We start from the raw sequence: 26,817 nt of genomic DNA on the forward strand, positions 1-26,817 counted from the left end.
AAACTCTGCTCAGCTTTGAACCTTGGATGTTCCTGCAGGAGGTTATGCTTAAGGAAATGCTAAGGGACAACATCTGCGAAGCACAGGCTGTTGTAGTGCTTTGTTCTGACTTCCTGTTGACCTTTGGGTTTCTAACTGTGCACGTAAAAGCCTGGCTTCAGGTATTGCTAAGGGAACCTTTTCCTAGCTCTGGCAAGCCTGACTGGTGTTGGGGGTGGGGAAGCAGCTTTGTGAAGGTGGCAGTGTGTTCTGAACCTGAGCAGTATGTGCAGGCAGTGTGAAGAGGCCAGCATCAGTGGGTGTGTCAGTGGGATGTGGATGGGGCTGGCTTGGTGCTTCCTGCATGGCCAGGATTGCTGCTGCTGCTGCTGCTGCTTGAAGCAGAGTGTGAGTCAGTAACCTGTCCTTACGTGAGAAAACAAAGAACTACAGAAACCACATACTCTCCTTGAATTTTTTCTCTATTTACTTAGAACTTCCATTCAGAATTGACTTGCTTTTACTTCTTCTCCTGATGTTCCCTTCCTCTTTTAGCTGTCCCTTCTAGCTGTTCAGAGGTGGTGTATTTTGATAAGGAGTCAAGCTACTCTTCCAGTGGATACAAGTATTCAAGTTTTTGAACACGGGCTTCTTTCCCATGTAGTAGCTCACAAAGAATATAAAAAATATTTGCCTTTTCAATTTTATAATATATGTTGTTATTATTCTTGTATCATTGACAATGCACATAACAATCTTGAGGCCATCCATGTCTGTTGGCCCAAATACCCAGAGTTGCAGAGAATCTGTGCTCTGTCAGCAAAGACTTTATTTGAAGTTATTCCTCAGGTTTTTACTCCCACCCCAGCCTAAGAGAAGCAATACTCTGAGGTTTTACTTCTAGAGTTAGCAGCAACAGGCTCATCTCTAGCAAGTTGGAAAGAATAAAACAGCAAAGAACAATTAGCTAGGGATTAGCTAGGAGACTATGGTGGTTACAGATAGTAAGTGAGGGATACAAGTTTCATGGACATAATATAAAAAATACCCAATATAAAGAAAAGAAAGTACAATAATCTTGTGGAAAAAAGACAGATCCAGTTTCCTGACAGATCTGTCAGTACCTTTTCTGTAGCAGCCATTGTTCAATAGCTCAGCCTTTCCTGGTTTTCCATCACATTATCTCACCTTCTAGATCCCCTGATGGGCACGTTAGATACATTTTGGCCAATCTATTGCTTGTTCCACCTCTCAGATCTTTCCTCCAGCACCAGGCAACTCAAAAGACATCAGAAACAGATAAAAATTATTTAAACATCTAGGCTGAACTGTACCCCACCCATGTCCCACTAAAGGTTTTTATTGAGTTGGGATTTGTGACTTAACATTTTCCTCCCCCTTTATCCTGTATTTCTGTGCTACATCCTTTATCAGTGTACAGTGCAGGTAGAAGGTTTCATGCTTATAATGAGTAATTTAATTAACATGTGATGTTCTTCAGTGCCAAATGCAAGTTTGGGTGATATGAATTGAGCTCTGGATGAGTTACAAAAGGTTTATGAATGAGTGGTTTTCTTCCCCGTGAGTGTAAAATAATAACCAGCTTTAAGGAAATATTATGACTGAAGAATGGCTGGAGACAAAAGGGCTTTTTGTGGTCACCCTGAAGTGTTCCTATCGGGGAATTATGGGCCTGTGGGACAAATCCTGCAGGACACAAGTGCAGCCTTGTATAAGCCCTACAAAACCCACTTGTAGGATTTATAAAAAAATTTAATTTTTAGTTTATTCTCTCTGAAACTTCAGTTGAAGGTCCTTGAGGGCTACTTCTTAAGGGATTGCAGAAATTAAGAAGAGTACGATTATTAACAATAAATATAAAAAACATTATGTAAAATAATTGCAAATAAAACATGCACTCATGAGTGTTTAGTTCAATTAGAACAGGTTTACAGAGTCAAAGATAATAAGCACTAATTTATTTAGCTCATGGATAGCAAAGAAATAAAGAGGAATAAGAAAGGTGGGACAAAGTTGTGGCTGCACCACCAAGAAATGCAGGTAACATACTACATTTGGTTGCCAGGTTTATTCATATGAAGAATTAATGGTTCTTTTTCATCCTGGAGAGTATTTAATTCAGTAAAATTTAAAAAAAAAATTAAAAACATTATTCTGGATTGAAACTCTGCCATTCAGCTGAACAACAATTACAAATGCAGAAGATCCAGATGTAAAATTTAAATTCTTAGCATGACAGGATGATTTATGAGGCATTGCAAAATTATATTCTCCTGTCTACTATATCTGCTGGTTTCTGCCTCTGTATAAGCTTGGAAGTTCTATCTGTTCCACACCGGAATATTTCCCCCCCCGCATCACCCATGCTGTTTGACTTATGATTGTCAGGTTGCTCAGGACTTCATGCTTCTAGGATTTAATGAAAAAACACTGGTGATCTCTGGAGTCCATCAACAATATTAGAGAATGCACTTGCCAGCTTTTCCTATTACAGGCAGGATTTGAAGCACTGAACTAGGTAATGAATTATCCTCAGAAGCAGAGAACATTGTAAATAGGCAGGCTGGCAGTCAGCCATGGTATTAAAAAGCAGCTGCAGGAAAGGGTTTTTTCCATTTTTTCTTTCTTGTTCCACACAGGAATTGATGTTCTTCTTGCACACCATGCATGATGTATAATGACCAAGTGAAACATAAAAATAGTTCTAGGAATTGCATACACCTTGAGCACTCAAAGCAGGGACTTAAACCAGCCTGCAGTGTAGGACTGATGTGACTAACGATGATGAGAGTGTACTACAAAAATGTGCAAAATCAGGGTTGCAGCATTGTCTGGTTCTGTCTTACTTCAGTTACATACCCTTAATGGCATCTATAAATATGTATGTTTAGGAAGGCAGGTCTGCTTCCTCTGCCCTGAGTGGTTTTCCCAGGGGTAACCTCAGCCTTGCAGCACCTAAGGTGGTGTGTGAGGAGTCTGGCTCTCCTTGGGTTTGCTGTTCATGACTTCACACAAGGCACCACAGAAAGGTCGCCTTATTTTTGGAGTTGGAAATACACTTTCTGGTTTAATTTAGCCTTGTTAATAAAAGAAAGTCCAAAAATTTGGGTTCATTGGATGTTTGAGAGTGTAAATCAATAGAGGAGGAAGGGAGGTTTCCTCAAAGGTTCCAAGTGGCTTGCCTGGAGCCATAATGTCAAAGCTCTTCAAAGTTCTATAAAAGCGCAGATGGCAATATTGTAATTATCAAATGGTTTTTCACAACTGTACTGTTGAAAGGTAACCAATAGCTGTAAAATTATCTAACAATCACCAGGCAAGAAATACTTACGTTTCAGTGAAGTACAGCTCCTGCTGGCTGGCTGGAGCCTTTTTAATCAATTTATAAACAAACTTCTTTAAATATACTCTCTTTATATTTGCAGTGAAGTAAAATCCATAACATTCAAGTATGGTCTGTATTTTGCATTCCCTTAACTAACTCTTACATTTTCTAGCATGAAAAGAAATGCATATTATGGATTTTTTTCTCCTGCTGTGAACTCCCATAACCATATGAGTGATAACAAATGTGTGCCATTTGGGTTTTTTCCTCATTTATTTTGTAAATCTCAAAGACTCTAACTGCTGTGATGAAGGCACCCCTGGCTATGGCAGTTTTTCCATGGGTTGTGTAGAGGTGTACAGCACTGCTAAAGCATGCCTCAGTTTCTGTACCTTGGAGCTGGGAGCTGGTGGGTAGAACAGCCCAGTGAAACATCTGCCTGGTTTCCAGATACCCCGGGCAGTGCCAGGCTCAGTCAGCACAGTGCAGGAGCCCTGCTGCCACCTGCTCTCCCCGAGCTGCCTCAGCTCAGTCTGGTGTCTCCAGCACTGCCCAGACTGCAGGTCTGCCCCTTTGCCAGGAACCTGCTTTGCTGTCGACAGGCCACAGGCAGTGTTGGAAGAACCAAAATTCATGCATTTTTATGAACTTCTCATCACTCTGACTAGCAATGAGTGCCAGCATGTACTGTACTTGGTTAAAAATTGCTCCATACACGCTGTTTTTTCTTTCAAACAATTCCTGCCTTTCTTCTGATTTTTTTCTCTTTTATAAATGACCATCTCCTCTGTTTTCTATTCACAGGCTGGTTTACAGACCTACTGCTTCCTAGTGTTTGCTGGCATCTGCTTTGCAGGAGCAACCTACCTGTTTTTTGTCCTGCCTGAAACAAAAAATAAGACATTTCATGAGATCAGCCAAGCATTTGCCAAAAGGAATAAAGTAACTTTAGAAATGCAAGAGATGAAGCACTACCAGGGGGAGAAGAAATCAAGTGTAGAGCAAGACTCAAACTTCACCTCTTCAGTCGACAATGGGGAAACCAAAAAAGGGTTTGTGTAAACCCAGGATGCTCTTTCAGGGGATGGGGGAAAACGTGCTCTTTTCATTTATAACAGCTCACAACATGTATATTTTATGACATCATGAACTGCTTCCCTCTTGAAAATGTTCTAAGTGAGTATGGGTGAACTCATGAGCAACTGGGGTAATGGTTGAGACAATGAGGGGCGGGAGGAGTGGCAACTGCTAAAATAGATGAGATGGAGTTTCCTTGGCACCTGTGAAGCATGTGCTGTGGTGAATGGGGTGGGGAATATAGACTTAGAGAAGTGAAGTGGCAGTGAGGAGCCGTGGTTGTGAGTAGCAGCTGGCTAAGCACCCCTATGTGCTCACAGGGAGGTGTCCATCCTCTCTCCATGAGGAGGAGGAGGCAGGGAAAAGGGAAGAGATCACAGTGGGGGTGTGCTGAGAAGCAAACCTCAAATGGCACCAGAATGTATTTCTCCACATTTCCCAAGATGTCCTTTAAGCTGCCCATGAGAACTGAGATGACTCTCCCCTGACCTCCGATTCCCTTTCCAGCTATTCTGGCTTTCAGTTGCACTGTTTGGATATCTCCCACCTTCCCACAAACGGTCAGCTCTGGGTCCTGATGAGTTTCCTTGTCTCACTTGCAAATCCTGACTCACTAGTAATAGAGCTGTCTCTAGCTTCTGGGTATGCTGGCACTGCATTTCTCTGGAGATATATATTAATATAATTTTATTTTTTAAGAATGAACTTAGAAGCTTTCATATGAAAAGAAAACTAAACCTCATGTTGAAATGAGAGAACTCTGATGGTATATGTAGGGTATACTATTAAAATAAAAATTCAAACAATTAAGTGTTCCAAGGGCTGGGATTTTTTAAATTTGTTTGTTTGTTTGTTTATTGCTTTTCTTTTCAAATTCCTTTTAAAACAAGTCTTAAGAGCCCAAATTTCCCCGAGACCTGATAACTGTTAGTTCTTAACTCTCAGATCTCTGCATAGGAATTTGGGTGCCTATTTCTTGCTTAAACATTAATTTTTATTTTGGCATTAGATTCTGAAGCACCAGGCCTAGTTCACATTAATAAGTTTCTAAGCTGTCCAAAGCTTTTTAAAACTGTTTGATTTCTTGAGAGGAAGACTCAGCAGGCTCTCAGTGGTTCAGCGAACAATTCATGGGATTTTTTTTCTTAATGAACATCATCTTTACAGTTTGTAATTTTGATAACAGTTTTTCTTGATCCCTCTAGGTACCTGGATGCTGAGGGGTAATAAGAACTTTTAAGCTAAATATCTGTTTTATAAGAAAATCAGTAAGCTTAGAGCTGCTCTCAGTTAGGAGAAAGACACAAGAAGAAAGTGCAGCATGTAGGTAGAGTCAACTGCTTCCACAAGTTATGTTTACTGATCTAGAAATTCATGCATTTGGAGCATTTCTTGTGAGAAAATTTACATACATATTCATATATGTATGCATATGTGAATATATCTATTCCAAGGATAGATATATATTAATATTCAATGGCTTAATATTAGTGGCTTTAAGGTGAAAGAGGGTAGATAGAGATTGGATATTAGGAAGAAATTTTTTACTGTGAGGGTGCTGAGGCACAGAAACAGGTTGCCCAGAGAAGCTGTGGCTGCCCCATCCCTGGAATTGTTCAAGTCCAGATTGGATAGGACTTTGAGCAACCTGGTCTACTGGAAGGTGTCCTTGCCTATGGTAGGGGATTGGAACAAGATGAACTTTAAGGTGCCTTCCAATCCAGGCTATCCTTAATTCTGTGATTTGTATTCATATATATACACACACAATGGATAATTATTTTCCAGTATCTGGGCGGGGGGGGTGTTTGTATTTCTCCAAGTGATAAGCTGGTTTTTGTTTTGTTCTACACTGTAAATTACACTGTAAATTAAAATCAGAGATCCTAATGTTCAGCTGTTACTACTAATTTATGTATATGGTTTTATACTGTGATTTATTTGTATGTGGCATATTTACTGCAGCTATTGTAAGCTGACCTAATAGAGCAATTTCACTACTAGGTAATAGACAAAAAATTGATGGGTGCTTTTATGCTAGAATTTATGCTTTTTTTACTGAGATAGAGTACAGCAGTAGGAAAATGAAATATATATGAGAAAGAGAATTAAGAATGAAAAATTAAAATTTATGGGTTTGGTGCTACTATTAAGAAAGAGAGTGAAGCAGGATTGCACCAACAGCCAGTCATAAATGGAAGCTAATCAAATACTGTGGAGGAAACTGAAGAAAAATGCTATTTTAATAAGTGATTACTTGTAAAATTATATATGTAGTAAATGAAAATATTACCTTTCAGTGCCTTTAGTTCCCTACTCCATGTGTTACATGAGGCTTGCTGAGTGATTGGCTATGTAAACCACGAGTGTGAATGCCAGCCCTCCAGACAATTTTAAGAAAAATTTCTTCTTTTTTGCCTGCGGGGCAAGACTGGCAAATTCAGACCCCTTCATTCAGACTGGGAATTACCTTACTTTGTATTCAGGGCTACTAACATGGTATGATGAGATCTGCTTTGAGCCAAGGTGACAAGATTGGAAACCAATATTATTAGAATGAGAAGAATTCAGCATTTAGTGCTTTTTATTAATGTACATTATTGACAGTGTTGAAAATGTTACCATTGAATAACTTCGATTAAACATCATGCTGACCTAATAAAGCATTTGTATCAGAAGTTAGGACTTCTGCAACAAAATAAAATCATCTTACAGCTGCCTACAGTTGCATTTGGAGCCGGGCTCTGAATGCATAGGTAAAGGTGTCTTGATAGAATTTCCTATCACAGCTCAGGGGGCTTGTACAGCATTAACAGCAAGGGGCCATGTTTTCACTTCTGCAATCTCATTTCCCACCTCTTGTCCTACCTGAGATGGGCACACACTTTCTGTGTGGCTGCCAAGAGCTGCTACAGACTGGGTATGTTGTGGGACAGGGGTTCCACATCTCACCAGATTTTTGTTGCCATCCATGTTAAAAGCAATTTCAGGCCAAGCTAGTGCTTTGTTCACTGGCCAGGGAAGTGTCCTCTGCCTTGGGCTGTGGGAGTTTCAGACGTGCCAGTACTTCATTAACTTTGTCATCTCTGACCCTAATGAGAGTTTTGTGTTGTTCTTGAAGTTGTTCCATAAAGTTTTTTCCATTGTTACGCTGCTATAGTTTCTCCAGCCATGAGAGGACAAAATGGAAGATATCCCAAATTTGTCATTTTGTTTTTCTTTTTGAATGTATCAAATTGTCTACAGCTTGTGTGTTTGTCAGCAAGTGTTGTGTGGTGCCACATTCCCTTTTCCTGTCTGACATGGGGGTGAGGTACTGTGAGGTGGTGTTTGTACGGGTACCATAAGTCTGTGTGATCAACTATGTCTGTGCACAGTGATTGCAGAATAAACCTTTGGAATAAAATTTAAATGATGTGGGTTTTGTTTTGGGTAAATCTGAACCTCCACACCTGCATGTTTCAGTTCCCTGGGGTTTTGTATGTCCCAGCACAAGACTGTTCAATCCTACATCTGGATGGCCCAAGTCATTGTGAACTCTGCAGTTGGGTGGTAGGGAGTTATGGGAAGAAAATGGTGCCTGAAATTGTATACATTTTTAAGCATTATTTATATTTTGATTCTCAAATTAGATTCCACACTTCATGCTTTTATATGTTTATACTGGGCTTTAGAAATAAAAACACAGCTAACGGTGTGAGGAAAATTATTAAAACTGGATAGTGGTAGTAATAACTGTTAATGAGAATTGTTGAAACTGGTGAGGTTTTTTGCAGAAAATTGTCATTTGAAAAGGATGAGTTTGAGTTGCTACAGTTCTACTTTCTGATGAGAAATTCAGTCAAGTGACTATTTCTGCTACAAGGATATGCAAAAATGTTGAATTTCCTACTTCAGGTTTTGAAGCCAATTTTCACTCCACAAGTATCTGCTTTCTAGTGGGGGAAGATATGAGTAATAATCCATATGGGATAGTTTTCATCTTCAGAGTAAAGTTGTTTTTAAAAAGTAAAGAATATCCACTCCAATACCAATGCTGAAATTTGCTTTCTTTCATTTGACTATTTTTATGTGCTTTTCCTTACAGACATCACCATATAAACTATTGGAGCTCACATCACCTCACACAGCAGGAAGAACAAATCCAAGAAAAGCATTCTTAGGAAACGCCTGTGGACATTTTCTTTCAGTCTAACTTAAGTAAACAGAGTTCAGATCTAAAAGCCTGAAATACATAGACCCAAACTGCAGCAGGTTTGTTAATGTAAATATTCAAGCAGTTGAAACATTCAGGTTTGAGTCCATACTTAATTCTCTTTGCAAGTGATTTTAATTGAAAGTGAGCTCTGTGGAAAGGTGAATTTCATGGCAAACACTTGGTACTTGGACTCCTAATCAAGTTATCACAGCTCAGTAAGCAATCATGCATAACCTGAGTCACTAGAGCCCTCTTCCTTGCAGGCTAAGCTGCATTAACTCTGCTTTTTCCATGACCTAAGAGAAACACAGGCAGTGGATAATCGAGCTGTTTCTTGAGATGTTCCTCCTAAAGCTTCACTACAGTTAAACTCTTTTAAGTTTACATTTCGAGTTTAAAAAAAAAAGGTACAGAAGAAGAGCTTTCAGGAGACATTTACACAGGAGTAGTGAATTCAACACGAATCTTCTCCAGTGGTATAAATGTACCCAAGAAGACATGGTATGCACACAGGAATTCTAAGCTTGGGAAACCCAGCACATTTTTATCTTCTTTAGATAGTAAACCAGTGGCTTATTTTATCAGTCTAGGAAAATAATGGTATTATTCAGATGCTGCAAAAGCACTGATCTGATGCTTTTCTTCTGAGTTTGGGAGCAGGGGGTGGGCTGGTTGGTTGGCTGAAGATTTGTCGGAGTTTCTTTTAAGAGAACATTAGCAGTCTGGCTCATACACCAAAGCAGAGTACCAAGAATGAGACTGCGAGAGTTGTTGGTTGTGTTAAGATTTTTCCCAAATGTAAAAACCCAAATACAACTCTGTCAGACCCTTGAAACACAATCCATTAGGAGCATGATCTTGCAAATATAGGAGATAATTTGTCTGCTGCTGTGTAAGCTCCATTCAGAGACATTGATTTTTGTTTCATTTTCTCTTGGTCCTCTCAGTTAAAAAAGTCAGTAAAGCTAAATACAATGCTCACCTCTACATTTGTTCCATCTTTTTTTTCTGATTTGTTCCACCTAATTACATAAAAATTTTTACAGTTCACATTTGAAAATCAGAAAGCAATAGTCACTTAGGAAAAGCAAACATGCCAAAGATTACATAAGTGATAAATACAATTTTCTCTACAGACTGACATTTTCAAAGATGAATTCAAGAGTTAATCCCTTAAACCCAAATTTCATATAATTTCATCTCTTTGAATTAAACTCTACTGTCTACGTATATGCATATGTGTATATATAAAGTGACTTTTATGCTATCCCATGGAAAAAGTTCAGCACCTTTAATTCTTATACATAAAATAAATTGGACCATTTGGGTATTATATCAAGTTGTGAATTGGACAGGTCAGACACACTGGGATTCAAACACCTGCATTAACAAACTTAGCTAAAGTTTGCATCATTTTAGGTTTGGAAAAGTTATCTTGCAAGGCTGTCTCCTTTGGCCTTAGACTTTTCATTTTCCACTTTTCTAAACTGCTAGGTAGAGACTGCTCTGCTAATTTGCTTAAATTTATTTTGAGGCATCAAAGGAGAACATCAAAACTCTTTTCATCCAACTAGAGAACAATTTGTTTTGAAGACCCCCAAGAAGCAGATGTATTAGCATAGTGCTCAGGCTGGGCCAAGCTAAATATACTCTGCCAGGATCTAGTGACGCATTTTGTACACCAGAATCTCTCAGCCTTTCAGTGGGGAGGTCTCATTGTCTTCTCTTCCCTTGTCTATCCCCACCTTCCCCTGACATGGACTGTGCTTTGCCTCTTGTGCTGGCATGCTCCAGGATGAGGTGTGCCAGCACATCTTTAGAAACAGCATTTTCATCGACTGAGAAGTGAAAGAGTCTCAAGAGGCAGAAAGGAGGGGGGGTCACCTCTCGGTGGGATGAAAGTGTGGCACTATCCAACCACGGCTCTCTTGCAGACTGATACAGCTGCACTTTTAAACTTCTTTTATAGGCTTTAGAGAGGCCATGAGCAATGAAACCACAAGGAAGGTGGAAGAAACTCAGAGTTTGTGACTGAGCAGCTGCTGACAGATGAAATCTGCGTCTGAGAAATCATCCGAGTCGTTTAGACATTGCTGCTGTTGATTTAATTAGTCTAAAACATAGGCAGGCATCTGAGGTGTCACTCTGAGACAACAGTAAAAGCACTGCCCATTTTGCAATAATAATCAAAGAAAACAAAAGGCCAAAGAGATAACAGTGGACATCACAAAAAAAATCTAATATTACAAATTATTCTTAACTGATATTCTATTAGAAAACTTAAACATGGCCAAGAAAAACAGGATGCAAGACAGATGGCTTATTTTTCAGTACATGACACCTATTCAATCAGCAATTAAAAATTAATTTAAAGGTAATAGAAAAGTTCAGAAATGCATAACCAAAGCTGTATATTTCATTAGCACAAATTAAAATTAATTAATTTTTATAGGAATAGATATTTAAATTTGTGATAACTTTCATATTTAGGTTAGGCACCAGAAATAAAAGCTATAGCTAATAAGAGCTAAGAAATTTCTCTAAGGAGCTGGCCATTAGATCACACTTTCACCTTCTTTTGAGATGTACAGATAAATTGTGGACACAAGCTGATGTTTTTCTGGATCATTGCTCAGACATGCTCTCACAATTCTTACAAGTTGCAGTGAGCACTATTTCCTGACCCAGAGTCAAATAGAAGTGGGGAAACTCCAGCACTACCCAATAAATAAATACATGAATAAATGCATAAATAAATAAGACTTGAGGAAGGCGGGGACACAGGAGGGAAAAGACGGGAGGGATGGCAATGAGACCTCCCCACTGAAAGGCTGAGAGATTCTGGTGTACAAAATGCATCACTAGATCCTGGCAGAGTATATTTAGCTTGGCCCAGCCTGAGCACTATGCTAATACATCTGCTTCTTGGGGGTCTTCAAAACAAATTGTTCTCTAGTTGGATGAAAAGAGTTTTGATGTTCTCCTTTGATGCCTCAAAATAAATTTAAGCAAATTAGCATATAGGTCTCACATTGTTTCAAAAAAAAAAACCCCAAACCCCAAACTCTAAATTGTTTCCATACAAGGGAGTTTTCAGTTTAAATTTGAAACATGTGCCTAGCAATAACCATTAGGAAATTGTGTTCTGAATGTTTTAGTTCTTTTAAAAGCTTTGCTACATTTTATTAACTCAGTTTTTCACAGCTGTTACTTGGTAGAAGTTTCAGCCTCTTCTCATTGTTCACAGCCTTGGTTAATAAGAATGAGAAATGAATGTTAGTAAAACAGAAAAAAACCTGTAACAATTCAACAATAGTAGGAGCATTCTGGCAAGCTTGTGTGCTTGCTATGAACCAGGACAGCTGGCTCTGATTATTTAAAATCCTAAAAACGTAATCAGTAGGTTTTCTAAATATTCTCAGACTATTCACTGAATGGGGTCAGCTTTGTACTCCAAAGTACTGACTTGAAGAGCTGGAGTCCAAACGGAGTAGGTGACGTCGGCACTGGGAATGTAGGTGGTGTTGAAGAGATGATCACTCTGGAATTCAAAATTGTTCCCAGCTCTAAGGCAATTTTTGGTTTAAATTTAGAAATGACAGAAAATTGTAACACATCATACGTGCTTTCACTGACATTAAGTTACTCAATACTACTTAAAAATCAGATTTTGAAGGCAAAGACATTTCTTTTATATTTGAAATGAAAAACATTGACAATCTTTTCTTCTGTATATAATATTAGATCATGGACACCTGTTTTATGGCCACCTTTGTTCAGTTATACCATGAACAGCTTCACCAGGCAAACAGTAGAAAGCTCTTTCCAGCTCCACTTGACAATGTGATGTCTTAAATTGCTCATATTTCAGAATCAAAAGAAAAATGCCAAAATAGTAAAATATTAAAGCCATTCAGTTCTGGAGCTCCAGACCATAGTTCCTGGAGAGGTTTTACCATTAAATATTGCAGGTGGGATCTGAGGTAGGTAATGCTTGGCATTTTACCCTTCCATCACAGGCCAGGATTTCACTCAAAAACCTTTACACAGCACTGAATATTCACTTAAATGCTTTCAGTGGTGAGAAAATTATTGGTAAGCAACACAAATGAAAGCTAGTGATAAGATTAAAAATTAGCAGGACTGGGTGCTTGTTCAGGAAACAGCAGATACTACCAATCTCCCCAGTGTGTGGTCCTATAGATTTATCATGGAGCTAATAATACTGTTGTAGAGCAGGATACTACTGCTGCCACCCAAGAAAAGTGAAATTAAAACCATCTCTACAAGTTGCTTTCTGCTTTGAGAATCTGCTCAGCAGGAATTAGTACAATGACCAAATTTGCCCTGGGTGTTTATCTGCAATATTTTATCTGACCTACATGCACAACTCAACAAGCCTGTGATCTGCCCTCCTTAGAGCTGATTGGGTTGGACCGAGCTCCTACACAGTGTCACTGCTGGCAGCAGGTCACAGATCCATTCCCTCTCCTTCAGCCTGGCAGAAGTGCTTGGTTTAGTCCTTTCACAGTTATTTAAAGGACAAAATTCTTACAATTTATTGAGATGATACATGACAAATGCCTAATCTGCTCTATGACATTTTGTGCTTCATATTTATGGAACTTAATAGTTGCTTTATTCTGTAATTTTTGGTGTTCTCTTCATTTGTATATGTGTCCTTCACAGCAAAAGAACTCCAGCCCTTGCCACTTCCCAAGCTTTAGAAACCTTGTATTATAAAACAAAAAAATAATCTGCATGGTATTTATTTAATAATCATCAAATAATATTTTCACAACTCCCTTCAAAGTCTACGCTTTTGTCAGCAGGACAATGGCTAGGGGGTTATCAGACAAAAAAGATGAATCAGCACAAGAACAAATGTCATAAAAGTTCACAAAGGTGTTGAAGCTGGAAGAGTTCCTTTTCGTCCAGCTGCCACTGTCCTGGAAGGATCCAGCTCTCCTGCTGGACATCTCTGGGGGCTGCAAGGCTCCTACAACAGCAGGAGAAGGAACAGCACCACTCTTCCTCTCTGTATTCTGTTTATGTTTCCAACAGCTTCTCAGAAAAAAAGCAAACTGTGAAGGGGATGTGAGAAGAAGAAATAGCAGCTAAATGCCAGGCTCTGCCCAGGCTCTGCCAGCTGACCCTTCAACCTAAGGTGCATCCTTAGCACATTAGATTTAACACACAGCACAGACGCCTACAAACATTTCCAGCCCAAGGAAAAATCACTACTTGGAAAAAAATATGGGTAATGCTCAAAAGTTGGGTTTTCTTCAGGTATGACAGCCCACTGACAATGACACTGCAATCATATGCCACTTTGGTTAGACCTCACTGTTATTTGGTGGAGCAAGTAGAGTTCTGTCACTGTGGTGACTAATGACTGCATCAGATGTATCCTGGTGCAAAACAGAAGGAAAAACATATAGTAGATAGCTAGATATTAGTCAGCTATTCCTTGTATACATTCAAGAGTATGAAGACTGCTCACAGACTTTAAATATCTTCTGCTGTTATGATGGTAGTTGATTTTTTGATATAATGATTTTCAGATAATTGCTCTTTCCAAATGTTTCTTCTGCAATAAATTCAAATAATAGTTATGTGCAGAGAAAAAAGCACCTCAGACCCAAGGAAAATCTTGCCTAGGGGTCAATAGTGCAGCTATATGATTCATTCCCAAAATTACATGTGCAGAGATCTTTTTATTCAAAAGGGGGAATATATACAAAAATGTCCTTTCATTTTAATAATTGTATTCAGGTACTAAATCCATTCCCAGAATAATGGAAATCATATGCAGCATAGAGGAATAATTATACACATATTTGCATGCAGAGTTCTTTAAACTTAGATGCTTTTATATATATATATGTATATATACACAGACATGTATATAATACAACTTTATGTGCTGTACAACACTAAAATTTTTTCTATTTCTGATAGCAGTAATTCAGTAAGCTGTATCTCCTGCACATGTGGATCATGTATGTCTTTTTAAAATTGCACAAACTGAAGCACTCCTCCAAACCAGTTCACAGATTTATAAATTATTTATGTATCTGTCAAGAGTTTAGTGATTTGCTTTCCTTAGTTAGAAAGGAGAAGTTATATAAATCATCACTGGAATAATTCTAGTCCTTCAAATAAAAATGCAACTGTGTACAATTAGTGAAGAGGGATTCCAAGTCCCTGCTGGTTTGGCTTTTTCTACATTCACTCCCAGTTATTGATGCAAAGTTTGTAATATCTGTGTACTTCTGTGTGAGCTGTCTGTGCAAATCCAGGGCTAAAAAACAATAACAAATAACAATGGGCAAATAATAGCTCTTGCAGAACTTAGAGCGGCTTAAAAAGCCACTGAAACTAAGTCTTTGTGAGTTATTTTCAGTCAAGTCCTACACAGAGCATGTTCAATTATTCTCACACAGCTTAACTAGCAGCTTTGAATGCCTCATGAATTTTTATGATCTTGTTAATACTGAAGTAGTGGAGTCCTTTCTATATTGCTTAGTTTATACTGGCAGTAGAATGGGGACTTATATTAATCTATTGATGCCTGCAACTTTTTATGTGCTCTAGCAAAATGTGCATAGAAAATAACTTGTGTGATAACATAGATTCAGAGTCTTTGGGGCTTGGCAGCTAAAGCCTGGTTTTATACATGACAAGAGGGCTCAGGGACAGTAAAACATTTTTAAATTTAGTCTTCAAAGCAAAACGCACTGTTTTTGAACAAACTGGAACTTTTCTCCTAGTTTGAATTTGCCAGTCAGCTTTACAGCTGCTCAGTAGGTGCTCTCAGCCTGCCTGACCAGGTCAAAATCCTGGCTCCTGATGAGTGTTTTCAGGGGAACCGCTAAGGGTATGGAGGGGAAAAACCACATTATTCGGCCTACAAATTGACTCCACCTCAAAATGACACCAAGCCATTGAGAACATACTTTCTCTTAGTCTTCTTTTAAGCACAATTCTCATGGCACCTTCGCTCCCCCCATAGTTCCAGCCCACTCCTCATACTACACATCAGTTCCATTGTTTTCTTTTATAGGCTTATGCATCACTGGTGCAAACAGTGTTTTTCAGGTCTGTGGTCCTGCAGGCTTTTGATGAAAATGGTGATTTTCACTCAGTCTTCAAGCCCACCACAGGTGTGTGTTTGAGCCACTGCTCAGGGTTCATAGGGAGGTGCAGCTCAGTCCTGCAGGTCCCAAACCAAAGCTGCACTGATGCAAAATGAAACCAATCCACAGAACCCAACAATTATGGAATCTTTTATGTTGGAAAACACCTCTAAGACCAAAAAGTGCCACCCTTAACCCAGCACTGCCAGGTCCAACACTAAACTTGGCACATTTACATTACCTCCAAGGTGATTACATTAAATACCTCCAAGGATGATGACTCTACTGCTTCCCTGACAACCCTTTGGAACAGGCTGCCCAGGGAAGCAGCTGAGTCTCATCTCACAGGTTTTGAGGAAGAAAGTTTTTTGGTGCCGGCAGGAATCAGCCTCTGAAGGCTGAAAGAACCAGGGCTCAGCATAAAGAAATCCACCACACAGAGAAAAGCCACATATATAAGAGATTTCTGCAGAAATGGAAGGCATAAACTGTGTTCTTGCTGGATTCAACAAGAACTAGTGGGGTTCAATAGCAATTCTTTTTATTTTTATACCAGTAAGGTCAGAATGACCATAGAGAAGCTGTCTGTGGGAGCTGGGGCAGGTTTTTCTCTGGTTGTGCTAAGGAATAAATTATAGAATGGTGGCTTAAATGCAATTAATCCCTCTCTAACAAGGCACTAGGCTACTTCCATGGTCCTCCCATGGCCTTTTGCAATAGTATTTTGGTGCTCCCAGGTTCCAGCTTCTGGACTAAATCATTGGCGATGTGATACAACACAGGATAAAACCTTTATCACAACAAGACTATGAACAGCCAGAAACAACATAGTGAGCACTAACATAATAACAATGCACACACAGGTGTTTCTAACTCCACATGGAATAATCTGTGCCTCAGCTCCCTTCATACTTTTCTCTTTTTCCACGCTATAATCAAAGCCTTTCAGTGCAATTTTATTAACTGACAGAATACAAGAGATAATTGTTGAATCTTTGAGTGACTTCACCCAGAAAAGCCTATCTCCTGTTAATCCATATATTTCTGTCTCCAGCAGAAGGATGCTGTATAGATGAGAGGCTTTTTATTTGCTCAGAACTTACTTTACCCTGAAATTGTTTTACAGTGCAGCAGAGAAAAAGCCATAGCCATACTGAGTGTATCACTTCTAGATAATAGCGCTGCAAAATGTGTCTACCTTCTCTTGTCCATATCCATTATCCACATTATCCACAGAGCCAGGATTTAACTGTGCTCCCCCTGGCTGATGGAAAAAGTCCAAAAAAGGAAATCAATAGAAATCAGAAAAAGTTTTAATTAGCATCTAAAATTCAAAATGCTACATGTATCCATCTGGAAAGTCTCTAGTAATTACACCTGAGCATCACAATATAGAAATGCCACAACACTCAGTTACACTGTGTTTTAAAGTCATGTGGCAAAAAAAAAATAAAGTTGCTGCTAAACAATTTCATTCTCTTGGCTCAACTTCAGTGGAAGCAGTGATTTGTGTTGATATTCTGGAGCAGGAGATTCCAGTTTGTGTAGTCTGGACGGAACCAGTGGGTGGTATAAACATGCTTCTCATCAAGGCAGCATGGTTAAATGAAGGAATAAGCTCTACCATAACCCATCGAGAATTTTCCAGGCGCCTTACTGGGCACTGGAACTTATTAGGCACAAGTTAATCTTCCCAAATGAGTCACAAGAATATACACTCACACAATACCATGTTGAAAGTAAACAGAAAATGGAGTCTCTTCAATATATACTCCAACTCCCAACATCTGCTCCACAATAAATGTAGACTGCTCAGTTGCTGAGTAGTAGTCTTTTCATAAGCAGAGAAATCACCTTTGAATAGCTGACTATCTACTTCCAGTACTTACATAATGTTTTACCTTAAATAGCTCTCTTGGAAGAGAGACACCCTGTGCAGTACATTTTAAAGATCACCTTTCAACAGCATCAACTGACATCATCGTGGTCATGGTTATAATGTCTGTCTCGGGGTGAGCTGTGCTCCGTGACCTCTCTCAGCACCTCAGGTGTCACTGTGGCAGTGGCTAACTTCACACAGCAAGCAATGGACTTGTAGTGCTGCAAGATCTACTGCAACAGTAAAGGGTGAAACATGCCTGCAGGGAGGTTGGGAAAACGCAGGGACCCCTCTTGCAGATGCTGCTCATTCTCCTCTGAGAGCAGAGCTATGGGACTCCCAAGGAGCTGCTTCATCTCCACTCATTGTCTGCTCAAGGTCGTTTTGTCCCATCAGAGAGGGCATTTGGAGTCATTGGGAGATCTGATGGGTCTTCCCCTTACAGAGATGGACAGATGAGGCTGAGAGGAGGCAGGAAAAACCTGGCCATGCCTATCACAGCCACAGTGCTTCTGAGGAGCAGAATAAAACCAAATGCAGCACAGACTGCAGTGGCAGCAGCAGCTTGAGGTAGAAAGGACTCTGCATGGCTCTGGTCCCACTCTTAACCAGGAGCACAGCACCCCACCAGGACACACAAGCAGGGAGAGAGGAGACCTCTAACGTCACCAACTTACTTTTTTCCATGTAAATTTCACCATAATGCTCTCTCAGGCTCTATAAGTCACTCATGCAGGCATATTATTACATGCTCAATTGTAGATGACATTCAAAGCCAGAACCCCCCTCAGTGCCAGTGACCCTTGGGGGAGAAGGGGCCTTCTATCTCTGTACTGCCATGTCTTTCCACTATTACAGCTATAAAAGGCATTTTGAAGTGCTACAGTGGTAAATCCACACTTTATGGCCCGTGTCTCATCCTGGGCAGTTACAACTTATCTAAAACATCTGAACGACTGAAGAACTACAGAAAAAAAACAAAAAACCAACTGAAACAACTTTGACTGTATAAAGAAAACAGAGGACACCTAAAATCAGGGCAGTGGCCTGAGTTTTACTGCTCATGAAATCTAAAAGCACTTATCTACCAGTATAAGAAAAATAAGGGCTAGTTTTAAAATTGTTCCCTCCCATCCAGAGCCCAAATCCCACCATTGGACTCACACTTCTTGTGCTCACTTCATCCACTCCTCACAGAACGACACTAGTGACTGGCAATGTTTAATTAGTTGGACTTTTTCTTTTATAAAATACTAGTGATAAAGGACAGAATTTTCAAGACACCTTGAAATGCACGTGAGCAATAACAGAAGTGGCTAGATTTTGACATGAAATGAGTATGGCAAGTTGGGCCATGAACATCTTTAAAAAGGGTTACTCTGTCAGCACCTGAGCACTGGGAAAAGGTCTGCAAGCATGAAGAGTTTGAAATCTGTCTCTTCTAAATTACTCAAAATAGTTTTTTAATTTTATGGTTTGAGTTGATCTTTAAAGAAGTAAACACAAGTGCCAGCTTTTTGCAGCAAAGTTCTGGCAGCTATCAAATCTGCCTCATTCAAATTTCTGTCCAACTGCTCAGTAATCTAATAATCACCTTCCAATTTTACAGGTTACACAAATTACTTTAAAATAGGGAGATATGACAGACAGGGAGAGAAATGAACCTGAGAATTATCTAAATTATTCTTTCCCTGTCTATCTTGACATTGCCTGGCATTTCAGAGATACCAGGGTTGCTGGAGTAACACATTTAATCACTTTGTGCCAGGAATATCAGGCTGGATAGCTGATAAATGTGTGGAGCTTGCAGAAAGATTGCAAAAAATGAGTACTACCTGGATGCCATGGTGATAAGTGAATGATTGTATTACATTTCTTCCCACCAAAATATTGCCCCAGCTGCAACCAGGGCTGCATGCAGGCCTTTGTTTCCAGTCACATAATTAAATTTTAGATCAATATTTTAAAAAACAAAAAGAAAAGAAGAAAAAAATAGTATTTTCCTGAAGTAAAAACAATCCTCTAAATTCTTCTGAGACTCTAACTGCTATTGTGCCTATGTAAGTTTGCATATATTGGCCCTGGATGATATCACTATAATGGTGATAAAGTCCTGGTCTTTTACATCCCCAAGAAGAAATGTAAATTTTATGCTAAGGTGAGATGTAAAAAACTGAAATTCTCCTGATAACAGAGGGTTTTTATAGGGGGAAAAGACTTACAGGCTTTCCAAGGCACTGAGAGACATCCACAAAGGCTGCCCTTATTGCTGGGGCAGCCTGCCTCCTGCCTGCTACTCAGATTGTGTCCTAGGAAGTCTTTCCCTCCCTCGGCTATAGAGCAGCCAAGAACATGAGCTCCACCAGGTAAAACTGAGCCTTTTTTTTTATTAAAACTGCCTCACAAAGGGATACGCATTGTGTGGTAAGTGTAGTCCACGACAAAGCAAAGAGGTACAGCCTCTCCTCAGCAATTTCTACTGAAATTGGTGTCAAAAGATCAAACCTACACAGACCAGCTGATTAATGAGCACTCAGTCTTGCATGGGTAGCAGCCATGCCCATGTTTGAACAGACCTGTAGGAACCCCTGTCCCATCCCGATTCGAGCAGGAGCTTTATTCATGGCCTGACAGTTCAGCCCAGCCACAGTGAGATGAGCTGGGAGAGAGAATCCCAACTCCAGCATCTCCTCCCATGCTCCTGAGCAACCTGGTCTAGTGGAAGCCCTGCCCACAGGAGTGGGGTTGGAACTAGATGATCTTTAAGGTTCCTTCCAGTTCAAGCCTTTCTATGATTCTGTTTTTCCCATGTACTGTGTTCTTCGAATTAATACAGACTTTATCCAGATGTCATTTTTTTTCTTCCTGGATCTTTTAGTTGATTCTTAATCTTAATCAAGCTCTGTTGATTCTGTCAAAAGCAGACACTAAAGTGTAATGGTTATTATTGCAAGATGATCAAACTATTCAGTGCACAAGTTTTCTGGTTTTCAGGAAAAAACATCTCCATCTACTTATGGAATTTATCTAAATGTGATTTTAAAACAATTTGGCAAAGGAATAATTAGTATTTTTTCCACAACTATCAAAATCCCTTTTCTACTATAATGTGATTTTCGGTGAACATCAATAAATAAGCAAGGATGAAATAAGTGAATATTTGAGTGAGGTATGTTAGAATATGTGGACATGCCCTGTTAACAGAGTTGAAATTTTTGGGATCAGGCCCTATGAACCTGTGTTTGCTTGGTCCCTTTTCCTTCCCTCTTCTAACATCACAGGACATGTAAATTTTTTCCGATCTTTTTAAAGTTGAAAAAAATCATAGAATCATAGAATGGTTTGGGTTGGACAGGACCTTCAAGATCATCTTGTTCCAACCCCCTGCCATGTGCAGGGACACCTTTCACTAGTCCAGGTTTACTCAAAGCCCCATGCAGCCTGGCCTTGAACTCTTCCAGGGATAAGGCATCCACAGCTTTTCTGGGCAACCTGTCCCAGTGCCTCACCACCCTCACATGAATTTCTTCCTAATATCTAATGTAAACATGCCCTCTTTCAGCTTAAAATCATTTCCCCTTGTCCTATCACTGTATCTTTAATCTATTTTAAAGTGTTCCTGGGAGTAAGTCAACCTAAATCTGGCACCTATTTACATCCACACAGCACTATTCCAAACTCTGGGACTCTGGTCCTATATCCTGGTCCCATGTTCCTGGAAAACCAACATTCAAGTATTTGAGAGCTAGAGACTGTTTAAAAATTAGGGTATGCATTGGATTAATGTACACACAGGCCTTGAAACACCTGGAATAAACTGACATCCCAGCATTTCCAAGCTACTTCAGATGTAACAGCCAGGTATCTGGAACTGATTTCATTGTAGAATTACAGCTGCCAGAAAAAAACCCATATTTTTCTATCATTTCATACACCATCTTATAGAATGTAATCAATGCGCACTATGGTCTACAATTTATTACCTACAAAGTCTTGAATTTAACTCCCAAAGCACACCCTGTTACTACACAATATGACACAAGTAATTTCTGGAATTATTCTCCTGTCCTTTAGGATTAAATTCAATGTTAGTAAATTCCTCATATGCTTCAAAACAAAAACTGTGTAAAAGATGGTAAATGCTGCAGCTTGGCCCAAATCCATTCCTAAAATAATAAACAAAGGCAAAATTTATTGTGCATTGGAAACTACTTTTCAGATCACTTCAGAGAGGACATACCATTGTGCCAGAAAAGGAGATAAATGTCTCCCTTAATGTATATCTCTCTCTTCACTCCAGCAGAGCAGCAGGTTATATTTGAGCTCTAGAGGACACCATCACATTTGCCCTCTTGTTGGTAAAGATATTAGCCACTAAATTTGTTCTTAAACTAGTCAGTATTTATCAGGTGTTGTCCAAAGCCTGACATTAAATGAAGGTCTGCACACAAGTACTGTATAACTCTTAATTTTCCCTTTTCTTGCAGAGACAGGATTTGTGTTTCAACAGAAATTCTAATTCTAACAGGTGATATTCATAGCAGCTGCCTAGTCTCTAGTGGAAGCCTCCTGCCGTACATCAGTGCACACTGACTGCTCCTCCACACAGTCTTCCAGCAAAGCTGCTGGTGGGACCCTCTGCCACTGCTGCCTCTGCTCCTGGTCCACAGCAGGGGATCCTCCTGGCTGCACAGCTTCCAAGCACACATCTTCCTGCAAATCCCAGTGGATCAGGTGGCAACAGGGGTGCACAGAGGAATGGCACCCATGTCAGTGAGACAGTCCAAAAAATAATAATACTCCTTATGTTCTCCAGCAGTTGAGCCTATAAATCAAAAGGGAACATGCCCAGACATTCTAACCTTACAGTTGTCTAGCACTGAATCACTACAGAGGTCCTGGCTCAGTTTTGGCCCATGCTGACCAGCATCCTCCCAAAAACTTCCCAGGCAGAGTCTGGGAGTTGGGAACAGCCAAGGACCATTCCTGATGAATGGTTTCTCATTTGTCTGTAATTTCCTACAGAAGAGCAATGTGATGAGTTCATGCATCTAGGTAATAGGTCAAATTTCCCCACTTTTTGGAGAAAATGTTTCTGTGTTACATCATCGTATCTCAGCAAAATGTTATGCAAAACTTTCTGTTGGGGTTCTGGGTGCTGTCCTATACATGTTGCAGAAATCTCCACTGCAACAACTTTATGCAGTTTTTTGTTTGGTTTTTTTCGGGTTTTTTCAACATGGATTAGGAAAATAGAAAAAAATTCCAGGTTCACAATCATCAACATTTTCCTATTCTCTTGTCCTTAAAAATTTTCCACTGAGTACAGATTCCTATAGGACACAAAGCTTGTTGACAGTAAAACTGCTTTTCTTAGACAATTCCATGCACCTTCTGAAATAACAGCTGATGCCCCAGGGACCAGAGACAGGATAAAGCCAGTTGTCCAAGCACAGTACCACAGTTTGAGTGTGAGGAGAGCCACCCTTCAGTTCACACATTTTTCATACTGTACTCAAGTTCCCTAAAAGACAACTGCCTTGATTCTTTGTGATCGTTAAATGGCAGGAGATGACTCATTTTGAACTAGCAAAAAAAAACAAGAAAGAAAAATGCTAAAGTTCCCAAGTTCAGCATTCCAAAAATTACTTTCAATTTGACAAGCATCAGTGGAATAGCTCTTCACCAGACTTTGAACTACAGCTCTGCTTAGCTCAGAAGCAGCAAAGCACAGGTCAGGCCAGTGAAATACGCAATGGAGAGCAAAACAGAGAACTGACAAGGCATTTGCCTTCACAGAAGAAAAGGAGAGGAATCATTCTGACATAAATCTAAAAAACCAGATGAGCATTTTCTTTTCAACAGGAATAAAAGAGGGGTAGTACACCATTCAGTCTGCTCCTTAGGAGCAAAGCTGCTGTCATTCTCCAGAGTATCTCCAATGGTGCATAAATCAAAATCCTGAAAGCAAAATGAGATGATTCATCTCTCAGATGGGCATCTGTCTTGCTGACAGCAACACAGAGTAACCAGTTACATTCCTGGAGAAGGTATTCTGAGGAAACAGACTTCTAAGTAACCTATCACCAGTTAAAGGTACTGTCTGGCTACAGTGAAGTTTTCTACAGCTTGTAAGATGTGGTATCCTCTCAAGCCCTTAATCAAATTATTACATTCCTATATTTCTGAAAGCCATGATGTGGAAGGATCACCTTTCCAAGAACATTTCCGTGTTTGATTTCAACACCCTGGTAAAGAAAAAACAACTTTTCTAGAAAGGTGAGTTTACACTCCTAGAGGGATGTTACATTAGTGCTCAGGTGTAGCAAAATAAAGCATACACATTTTGGGCAGAAACAAGCACAGCTTTAAAGCAGGAATGCAACCCAGCATCAATCAGTTTGGCTGTGTACAGTGGGCATGCACTTTTGGTTCCACAAGACGCCCAAAAGGATGAGATGTGGAAGAACATAGGAAGTTATCTGAAATATCCTAAAACAATCTAACAGGTAAAAAGCTGTAAGTAGAATTATGTAATAAATATAGTTTACTGGCCCTCTGGGCATCTTTGTCTTCACTTACTAATCTATCTTCCAATGCGACCATCGTTAACATTTCGAAATGTCAGCAGCTTTCAAAGAACCATTGTGTCTTTCAAAATGAGTAGCTTAAAAAAAACATCTTTCCCAAAGTTCATTAGTAATGCACAGCTGTTGCAGTAGTTGATGCCTCATGGTGATGAGGTGGAGGAACTGTGAGCTAGCACAATTTTATTTTATCTTAAATTAGAGGAACCATCCCATGAAGGCTCACTGCAGGTTAAGGACAGCTGCCCAAGCTAGAGAAGTCAAGCTGAGGGATGGCCCTGCTTGTTGCAGGCATAGCAGTGAACAAGGGACCAAGGACAAAGAATTTGCAGAAAGCTTCATTAAGGAAAGTTTTGCATGGATGAGAACAGCTCCAGAGCAAGTGAGTGAATGACATGATGACAACTAGATACACAGATGTATTTTTTTCCCAAATATCATAAAACCCTGTGATATGGGGAAGGACAGCAAAATGTGCACAAACAGGAATCTAGTGAGCTCTTCTTTTAGCCTCTCCACACTCCCAGGCTGAAAATTCATGCAGTTGTACACAGCCAAGTGGTATTTTGTAAAACAGGGTGGAGAAAGAAAACCTTTTTACGAGGTATATGTCTTCTGTCAATTGCCTGTTATGGAGCAGACCTATCTGGGAAGGTAAGTCATGAACTTATGTTTTCTCCATCCTTGGCAGAGCAGCATCTACAGCAGGGTCAGCTTAACAGCTTTAAACTAAAAGAGAGTAGGTTTGGACTAGATATTAGGAATAAATTCAGAAACAATTCCATACCGCTTAGCCATGGCTTGAAACATTCTGAAGATCAAAAATTCCAACCACAGCTGCAAAAATTTGAATCATATAAGGATTTACTAATGGCCAGCAGCTGAATATAAAACATTCAGGCCAGCCAGAAGCCAGCATCCAAGCAGGAAAGCCACACCTGAGCTGCTGTGGTCTAAGGCCACTGATGAACTTCAGTGCCCCCATGTGAGGGAACACAGCCTGGCCTCCAGGCTGAAATACCAAGAAACAGGTGTCTGGCTTCCATGCTCTGGGAGGACTCCCCAAAAGGGATACACAAAAAGCCCCCAGCACATGGAAGAGAGCTGTCCAGAGCTGGTGCCAAGCACATGTTCTTGTATTGAAGCACAGACCTCAACTCTGGACTGTAAGATGGGTGATGTGCTTTCAAGCTTTGGCGTCCAGAGACTGAGTCTGCTGGGAATGTGGCAAAGAGCTCCTCCAAGTTCATTCCCTTCTCTCCCTCTCACCTGTCATAGAGAAACCTGGTTAAAGCACATAAAGCAGACCTGGATTTATTGCTTTACTTTTGTGTGAGATGGGATGTTTAAATTTCAACTTCCCAGAACAAATTTAGACAAAGTTGCTAAGCCTTTCTTCAACATTGCTAAGGCTTCTGGGGACATACCCCAGGTGTCTTTTTGATCTCTACCTCTTCAAATTAAAGGAAAAAATGTGTCTTTCTAGTCCTAACTAGGAATTGGTGTGTTGCCAGCTCTGCAGTTGAGATCATTACTCAAACCTGACAATCATGAGAGAGAAAAATCACCTTCTAGTCTAGGGGAAGCTGGGATGGTGAAAAAAAAATCAAATTTCATCACTAGTCTCTCTACCTTTCTATTTCACCTCCCTTTCCCACATAGCTGTGATAACTGCTAACATATTTCCTTGCTAATTGCCCAGAAGGGTGAGTTTACTTTTATTCTTGTCAAAAGAAAATTATAGTAATTTTCAATTACTCACTTGATAAGTTTCCTTCTTAGTTTCTTACCTCCTGTGCATGAACATCCTCTCCAATATCCCCCTGTCTTCCTCCACACTCTTCCTTGCCTGCAAGTGAGCCCCCTGGCAATGCCAATCCAACAGCGAGTCCTTTGACTGAGGGCCAGGCTCCCCTCTCTCCCATTCCTCCCTCCTTCCTCCAACCTCCTTCACCTCCTCGCTGGCCAAGGGCATATCCTTATTTTACACTGAAGATACTTTAGGAAAAAGAATCACACTGATCTCAAAGCCACAGCCAGTCCTGTGTTGTCCCAAACAGCAGCCGTGCCTGCAGCCACAGGACCAAGGTCAGGGTGATGGCACTCATGTAAAATGACCAAGGTTTGGGAATGTTTGCAAGCCTCACCTTTAGGGTAACATCCTGCAATTGCTTCCATTTTTCAGAACTTCCTGCCACGGAACATGGCTTTTTTTTTTTTTTTTTTTTCAGTAGAAACCTGAAAAAATAGACATGAATTAAAGATTTATGAGTTTTTCTATCCTGGCTGCTGCTTCTTTTTTTTTTTTAGAACCAGTGTGGGATTTTCCAGATATATATATGTGAGGTGTGTAGTCCACTCCTTGTTTGCACTTCACTGTGAAGCTGCATGATTGCATAGGATGTCTGACCCTGCTCTCACCCGGTCTCCTCTGCCCCTGGTACTGCACTAAAACACGTGATTTACCTCCTCTACTGTTCAGTAAACTCACCCACAGTGACAGCTACAGAGTGACCAACAGGTAAGGGGAAAACAATTGTATTCATCCTGTGTCATTTTTAGCTGAACATGAAAGAAAATTTTGAAAATTATTTTTCACTTGGGTTTGAAAT

The 26,817-nt window shown here is 39.9% G+C and overlaps 1 protein-coding gene across 1 annotated transcript in view; it reads left to right on the plus strand.

Moving 5' to 3' along the window:
• SLC2A9 (solute carrier family 2 member 9) overlaps positions 1–4,762 on the plus strand; it is an 80,222-nt gene extending 75,460 nt beyond the window's left edge. The window contains exon 12 of the mRNA XM_039551479.1: positions 4,130–4,762. Coding sequence (XP_039407413.1) covers positions 4,130–4,387 — 258 coding nt within the window. The 3' untranslated portion in view covers positions 4,388–4,762. The remainder of the gene's footprint in view (positions 1–4,129) is intronic.
• The last annotated feature ends 22,055 nt before the right edge of the window (positions 4,763–26,817 follow it).

Source organism: Corvus cornix, chromosome 4, assembly GCF_000738735.6.
Source record: "Corvus cornix cornix isolate S_Up_H32 chromosome 4, ASM73873v5, whole genome shotgun sequence".
NCBI lineage: Eukaryota > Metazoa > Chordata > Aves > Passeriformes > Corvidae > Corvus > Corvus cornix.